This window comes from Phyllostomus hastatus, unplaced genomic scaffold (genome assembly GCF_019186645.2).
Source record: "Phyllostomus hastatus isolate PE091 unplaced genomic scaffold, TTU_PhHast_1.1 phas_scaffold_182, whole genome shotgun sequence".
Classification (NCBI taxonomy): Eukaryota; Metazoa; Chordata; class Mammalia; order Chiroptera; family Phyllostomidae; genus Phyllostomus; species Phyllostomus hastatus.
In genome coordinates, this window is record NW_025334013.1 from 12,064,941 (window position 1) to 12,072,983 (window position 8,043).

General features: G+C 59.3%; 1 protein-coding gene across 1 annotated transcript in view; it reads left to right on the forward strand.

The window, feature by feature from the left end:
* VWA5B1 (von Willebrand factor A domain containing 5B1) overlaps positions 1 to 6,460 on the forward strand; it is a 55,071-nt gene extending 48,611 nt beyond the window's left edge. Inside the window, exons 18-22 of the mRNA XM_045859226.1 lie at positions 766 to 879; positions 3,097 to 3,171; positions 3,790 to 3,859; positions 4,395 to 4,512; positions 5,954 to 6,460. Of these exons, the coding sequence (XP_045715182.1) occupies positions 766 to 879; positions 3,097 to 3,171; positions 3,790 to 3,859; positions 4,395 to 4,512; positions 5,954 to 6,460 (884 nt within the window). The remainder of the gene's footprint in view (positions 1 to 765; positions 880 to 3,096; positions 3,172 to 3,789; positions 3,860 to 4,394; positions 4,513 to 5,953) is intronic.
* The last annotated feature ends 1,583 nt before the right edge of the window (positions 6,461 to 8,043 follow it).

Sequence of the window (8,043 nt, forward strand, 5' to 3'; positions counted from 1 at the left end):
GCAGGCTCAGTCCCTGACTGGGGCGCGTACAGAAAACCGATGTTTTTCTCCCTCCCTTTCTCCCTCCCTTCCCCTCTCTAAAATAAAAAATAAAACTAATTTTAAAAAAACAATAACCACGGAGCTAAAGAAATAAAGCTCCAAACTGTCCTTACAGCAGAACTTCCTGGGGCTTTGGGGTGTTATACACACCAGGAGGCTGAGAGTGGGAAACTTCCTCCACGTGCATTTCCCAACTGAACGCTTCATGTTTTAAAGAACAGCCCAGACTAGTGTTCCCCTAGCCTGGGGTTTCCCAAATCACACCTGGGTGCTGCGGCTTCACCTCTTCCGTCCTCCCCCGTTGGTGCCGCCCCGGGCCGTCAGGGGCCCGCTGAGGCAGGGGAGAGGGGGCCCGGGTCTCTGAGACAGCAGGCTGGGAAAGGGGAAAACCAGCCTGTGAACTACCTAGAAAACACTGCTGCTGTATGAATGTTACCTCAGCAGCAGTGTGTACCTGGCAGGGTAGGTATTATTATACCCAATTTCCAGATATGGAAACCGAGTCTCCGCATGGTTAGCGCCCTACCCGGCTACTAAAAGATGGGGCTGGGGTTCCAACCCAGGTCATTCTGGCTCCAGAGCTCACGGCCGTGCCTGTACCATGCCTTCCTCTCTTTGGAATAACAACAGACCGAAGCCGGAATCCTTCCTGCCAGCCCCGGGGAGGAGGCAAAGGGTGGGTCCGGTTGCGCCCAGCTGACCCCGTCTCCTATCCTCCTGAAGGTGCCGCGTCGCGGATGGTCAGCTCTCGGGTCCTGACCCAGCAGTGGCGGGGCAGCTCTGCGGCCTTCGGACGGTCCCAGACCATGCTCGGGGAAGATTTGGCGGCCGGACACGGCAAATTTCAGAACCTAAGTAAGAGCCACCTGGGCTGTGTTCTGGAGCCCGAGCTCCTGAGTCACGGCTTCCTCGTGTCCAAGGCCTCACTCTGAGTCCGCACTCCGGGCCCTTGCAGGGCCAGGGCGAGGCCAGACCCCCAGGTTCCCTGGGGTCTGACAGGAGCAGAGGGCGCAGCGCCCGAGCACGCCGCCCTCCACACAGCTGTGCTGGGAGAGCCTCCGGAAGCCGGAGAGCAGCTCGGCCTCCCTGCCCGCGTGCCCACACCAACTCGTCACCTCTGCCCTTTGAAGGGCCACCCACCCCAGGGCCTTTCCCTGCCTCCGACCTCTGCGTCCTCCCAGGCCCCAAATGCCAGAGAACCTAATCAATAGGGGGAAAACGAAGAGCAGAGAGTCAGGCCCATCTGGCTGGGTCCTCCCATCTGCTTCGTTCAGGATTCCCAAGCTTCCTTTCCGCCCTCACTGATCCCATGGTTGGGTCCTTGAAGATCCACCACGATTTGACCTTTTGGTGACTCTGCATTAATTCCCAGGGTGGCTTTAGCTCTGTGTGTCCCGAATGTCTGCGTGTCTCTCCGTCCCTCTAAGGACAGCCTCGCTGCTGCGCTCGTCCTAACCCCTTCCGTCGTGCCCCAGTGCGGACAGTGAGGCCTTCCTTCCTGCCTCCTTCTGTGCACGGGGAGGGAGGACGCCAGAGGTCCCACCGGGCCACAAGCCCAGACACCCAGACCCTAACACATTTTTTTACCTGGTGGAATTTTTTACCTGGTGAAAGTTCTCGCAGACATCGTTGGCCAAGAAAGAACAGCGCGTGAGCGGGCGGAGGAGCTCTTTAGAATGCACGCGCTCTGCCAGCTCTCTGGTTCCCTCGGAGCCTCCAAACCTGGGACCCTGCCCTGCCCCTGCGCCACGGCGAGCCTCCGGTCTAGAGGAAACGGCTTTTATTTCTCCGTAGCTCGGCGCTCGATGGCCACAGCTTCCATCAAGATCACCAATTCCTTCTTTTCAGTTGCCCTCTGACTCAGACCCAAGCGTCTGTGACTGCTGGGCTGCTGCCCGATCCCAAACCCCTTCCCTGCCCACGGGTGACAGTGGCCCACACTGCTGAGAGTTCCCTGGTGCTGGCCCCTGTCCCAGTTATCCGTGGTGCCTCACAATCATCTGAGATGGTTTCTTTTATTGTCCCCATTAAGAGAGGAGGAAACTGACGCTCAGAGAGGGGAAGTGACTTACTCAAGGTCACACAGCTGGTACATCATAGAGCCAAGACTTGAACCCAGGCGGTGTCTGGCTCCAGAGCACAGGAGGTTAACTACCATGCTATTTGCCCCCGCCCCCCGGTTGCCTCAAACACGCAGTCACTAGTTCACCCCCACGCTGCCCCACCCAACCCTGAGCACCCAATGATAAACGGAGCTTCTTGGCTTTTGCGGAGCTGCTGACAGCCTCACAGGGTCCCAGGGGCTTTGACAAACATATTTGTGCATGAAGATTCTTCCATGATTTGGTTTGTTCTTTTATAGCACATTCTCTGTCACTCTCTATCCCCTGAAAGAATAATCCTAAGAATAATCAACCTGATTACTCATTTTGAACTACGTGCAATTATTGCTCCCATTTTACAGATGGGAAAACTGATGCATGGAGCCTTCCGACAAGTCAGTGCCATGATCTGGTGCCTCCTAGGGAGCCAGCACAAACCCCTCCTCAGGGAGACTCAGACCTGGTGCCTCTTGCCCACCTCTTCCCCAACCCCCAACTCCCACTCTTAGCCCCTGACCTGCTCCTGCTTCCCTGATGGGTCTGTAGCTCAGGGTTTTATTGAGCACATACTACGAGCCAAGCCCGAAGCAGTATCCCTGTATCTGTATCAACTCATTGAAGCCTTATAACAACACTGTGAGATTGATACTATTCTCCCTCATTCACAATCAAAACATAACAAAGTTAGCAAGTTTGCCGGGGTCACACAGCTAGTCAGTGGGGCGTTGGGAGTGGAACCCAGGCATTCTGACTCTCATGGCAAAGCAATGGTGGTATCTTTGGAAGACGAAGACCCATCCAAGTACGGAAGGAACCCCTGACCTTGCTCTCCCAGCCCACCCCGCCCCCCTAGTTCTGCAAACTCAGCCATCAGTCTCCTGGCGGGGCAGGATGGGAGGTGGGGAAGGGAGAGGCAGGGCAGCCCAGGCCTCACCGGCATTCCCGGTTGCAGGAGCGGAGGACAGCCCCACCTCGCCCTTCAGCGAGACCACATTCCCAGGCCGTGAGAAGTCCGTGGCTTCTGAAGGTATGTGGGCAGTCAGCCGGCTCTCTCCTCAATGAAGGAGGTGGTGGTGCTTGATCCTTGGGTCGGGAGAGTGTCTTAGCCCAACGAGGTCCTCGGTGGCTCACTTATTCCTCCAAGCCACCCTGTGCGAGATCAATAGGAACACCACCAATTTAAAGACGAGGAAACGAGAGTCAGAGAGGTAAAGTGACTTGCCCAAGGTCACACAGCCAGTCAGTGACACAGCCGGGTCTAGAATCAGGCCTCCCAGTTTCTAGCTGAAGGACCATTCAACCACCTCACTCCACCTAGAATCCTCTAGCAACATGCCTCTCGCAACTCGGGGACGAGGGGGAGATATGAAGCTGCCACCGCACCCACAGGTGACCTTCCAGAAGATGCCTTAGGCCACCCGCCCAGGGAACTTGGAGGCCTGTTTTTCTCACACACGCACCCGTGCATCTCACCCCTCCCGTGCCCAGCGGGTCAGAAACAGCCCTGCAGCCCAGTGTCCGCCTCGGGCCCCGGGGGTGCGGGCCCGCCCCGCCCTCTCTGGGCCTCTGTTTCCCCAGCCGGGCAGCGAGCAGTTGGACGGGGTCCTCTGTCCGGCAACAACTCTCATTCCATGGCTCTCTCCAGGTCCCCTGCTCAGTCTGGCCACCAACACCCTTTCTTCCTTGAAGACCCCCGAGACTCTGTTTGGATCCAGGTACGCGGGATTTCCACCGGGGTTGCTCTCCACCCCCACCCATTTTCCAGGGGCTCTCTCTCCCTGGCTTGGAAGGCCAAGGGCAGGCCCAGCCTGACATTTAGACACAAACGAATAACCCGAATCGTGCCTAGAAGGCCCCCCATCCAGAGGTATCTCTGTCTTCCAGGATCCCACTGCGGAAGACCCCCCACCCCCCTTTGTGGCTCATCTCCCCCAGTGTGGTCTCTTTGCAAACGCCACTCCCGGGGAGGGCCAGCATGAGGCGCTCTGACCACGGGCCGAACGAACACACCCTCTCAGCCGAGGGCCACAAAACGAACGCCGGCCTGGGGCTCATCCGGGCCACCACCAATTCGCTGAGCTGGGCCTCAGTTTCCCCAGCTGTCATATGAGGAGAGTGGAGGAAGCCCCCTGTCAGATCCCTTCTGGCCTCCCTCCCACAGGCTGCTGTGTGAGCACTGGGGGGGGGTGGGATGACAGAGGACACCACTGGAGTGGCCGTGGCCACTCTTTTCTGGCTCCACCCACACAGGTTGAACCTCAGAAAGTCCATGCTGCTGACACGGGCAGCCAAGGGCTTCCTGAGCCAGCCGCAGACCAAGGCTCCAGAGTCGGTGGCGGGGAGCCAGAGCCTCAACTACATCCCACTGGTGAGTGCCCGGGCCCCAGCCAGTCCGCCGCGGGGCCAGCCTGCGAGCCTCCTCCCGCCCCGCCCCCTCGGCAAGGGGAAGAAGACCTGGACCCTCCCACCCACGTGGTCAGCAGGGCAGAGAGGTTTGCGGGAGTCCCTTCCCCGGAGGCTAGGAGTGTGGCTAGCAGCCAGCCCCAGCATCATGACATTTCTTTGCAATCTGCTACCTTTTTAAAATCCATGGGGGTTTTACATGTTACTCCACCATCTACGTGCATCTGTTTTTCACTGCATAAAAATATGCCTTGAAATGACTCTCAGGTGAGTAACATTAACACCCCAGGGACACGCGCTCTGTTTAGCAAGTGGCTTTGCAGATGCCCCTGCATGCTGTGGCAGGGTGAGAGGCCCAGGTCCGGAGTGGAAGTCTCTGGATCGAGGAGCCAGGGAGTGTGGCCCTGCCACATCCAGGCCAGCGGGGCATGGGGAGCAGAGGGTGCTGGACACAAGGAGGGCTGAGGCCTGAGCCTCGCTGCACCCCCCGCAAGCGCACCGGGCCCTTCCCAAAATGCCGGCAACAGGGCACTAGGCGTGTGTGCACTCAGCAAAGGTTTGTTGAGCTGGGCACAGTGCTAGACAACCTTGAACTAGATGAACATTGTCCCTGAGCTCATGGCACTAAGTGTCTAGTGGGGACACAGACAAGGAACCAGGCGATTCTGCTCCTAGGTGCTGTGATAGGAGAGCTCGGGTGTGGGGGGACAGGCCAAGGTGGGCGGGGGGCCCCTTCCCCGGGCTCGTGGTCAGAGAGGAGGGAAGCAAGGCTTCCTGGCTGAGTGACAGCTGACGGCCTGGCAGGGAGAGAGCCCTTGGGGGCTCGAGAGTGGACTTTGAAGAGGACAATCAAGGATGAACCAGTGCTTTGGGAATCATAGTTTGGGCTCATCCCAAGGGGAAATTGAAGCCACTGAACCGATGGCCTCCGAGGAGTGGCAGGACCCACGCCTTGCAAAGAGCCCTGCAGCTGCAGGAAAGACAGGAGGGCGTGGACAGGGGAGGAGAGCAGAGGCAGCGGCAGCACAAGGAGGCAGGTGGCGGGCTGCGGAGGTGGTCAGAGAGCAGACCTGCTGGGGCTTGGACACTGACAGGCGTGGAGGGCCCAAGAGGGGGGTGGGCTGCCCAGAGCCTGCTTGATGGCAGAGGACGGTCCCAGTGGCCGATGGGCCCGCCCCGTACGAGAGGCAGATTTGGAGGAAGATGCTGAGCGGGACTGGGAGAGGGGTCCGTCTGAAGTGCCTGTGGGATAAAGGATGGAGGTGCTCCATCGGCCTGGGTACCCTGCAGGCCCCCCAGGGAGGTGGGGAGCTCAATAGTGGGCTATGGGGACCTGGACTTCTGCATTGCCTGGGCTCCATGGGCTCAAAAGTTTGAGGCCCACTGAGGGGCTCTCCCACCCACAGGTGTCCCTGCAGCTGGCGTCCGGAGCCTTCCTGTTCAACCAAGCCTTCTGTGAGGCCATCCACATCCCCATGGACAAGCTCAAGTGGACCTCACCCTTCACCTGCCACCGAGTGTCCCTCACGGCCCGCCCACCCGAGACAAAGACCCCCAGTCCCCAGCTGTGCGCCAGCCCCTCACCTCGGCACCCCTCTTGTGAGACCTTCTCCCCGGAGCCTGTGGCGGAGGACAAGGCCAGCAGGGAGCTCAGGGGTATGGTAGAACACACAGGGAAGCTGTGGGCCACGGTGGTGGCGCTGGCGTGGCTGGAGCACAGCTCAGCATCCTACTTTGTGGAGTGGGAGCTGGTGGCCGCCAAGGCCAGCTCGTGGCTGGAGCAGCAGGAGGTGCCCGAGGGCCGCACGCGGGGCACGCTCAAGGCTGCCGCCCTCCAGCTGTTCGTGCTGCTGCGGCACTGGGACGAGAGCCTGGAGTTCAATATGCTCTGCTACAACCCGAATTACGTGTAGCCGGGGAAGGGGGAGGTGGGGTCGGGGAGGAGGGGGAGGGCACCGCCCGGGCCTGGTGGCGGGGACTTTGGAAGCTGTAGCCAATATAGTGGTTGCTAGAAAGAGCCCTGGACTTGCCGTCGGGAGGCCTGAATTCAGTCCCAACTTTGCTCCCAACTAGCTGTGCCACTTAAGGCCAGACAGCGCCCCCTGTCTGGGCCTCAGTTTCCCCACCTGTAAAATCAGTGGGTGAGGTGAGACAGTTGGGCTACATACCTAGAAAGTTCAAAAGTTCCTTTCTACCTGGACAGGTGGGCTGCTGTGGGGTTTACTGCCCCCGGGGGTAGAGAGGGAATCCAACTTAAACCTGAGTTCCCGCGGCACGAGGATCACGTGGGCAATGCCCCACTCATGTGAAAGGGTGCAGGAGCAAGCCCCAGAACTGCAAGGAACCAGACCTACAAGCTTGCAGCCAGGCACCGGAGACCACCTCTACCTGCTGCATTGTGGGATAGGCTCGTGTCTCCATGGTGACCGTCCAGGACCCCTAAATCCCGCTCCAAACCAACTGGAAAACCATCCTTCCCAGCACTTTACAGAAGAGTCACCCCAGGCCTTGTCTTTCGGCTTGGAAGCTGTCCGTCTGTTTTAGTGCTGGCGGACGGATTATTTGTGGACCTCCTAGCTAAGAGGAGGTGGTGAGCAGGACAACGGGGAGACCTCCTGCAAGCTGAGGTGTTCAAACTAAGGGGCTGTCTGTGCAAAAATAGTCCCAAAAGAATAGACCGAGTCACAGGAGTCAATGGAAAAGCAGACGGCACCTCCAATAATTTGCACCTTCAGGAATTGTGTGATGCAGACTCTGTCCACTCGAGCCTCGGGGCTAGGGAGGTACCCTGTGTCCGCTGCATTCTGGGACGGGGGCACTGTCTGGCCAGGTCATTCTGTGCAGGACAGGGGTCTTCTTTGCAACAGAGAAGCATGCTTGGCAGCAGTATGTTTAGGGCAGTGGCTTCCGCCAGGAGACGTGATTTATTCAACCAAATGAACGACTTTTTGAAGAAGCTTCACGACTGAGAGGCCCCGGGACCTCCCCCTCACAGGCCTACCTCGAGATGCCACGTGGTGACATCTGTGTTGCAGCCTCAGACGCCCTCCTGGCTGCTGGCCCGTGACCTTTGCCCCACAGAGTCCCCTGGAGGCGGGTCTGGACCTCAGCAAGGAAGCCCACCAGCTTGGACCCCCCAGGATGAATCCACATACCCCCCCGGCACACCCCTCTCCAAGGCCTTGAGCTCACCTCACCGAGCAATCCCGTCAGGCCTCACGGCCCTGGCACAAACTCCCCGCTTCTGGGACATCGGGAAGGCCCCACGGATCACACCGCCCCGTGGGGAGGACCTGTGGACTCCAGCGCAAGTCTCGGCCTCACAAAGATGAAAGGCTTCGGCGGGAGCAGAGGGAGAGCAGGGGCCCAGCAGAGCACCAGCGGGGGCCTGGAGAAAAGGCGGCCCCCACAGGAGGTGGTGCCCGGCCCCTGAACAGCCTGCCCTCCGTGCAGAGGCCTGGCTGGCCTCCTGCCGAGCTGCACCAGCCCCTCCTAG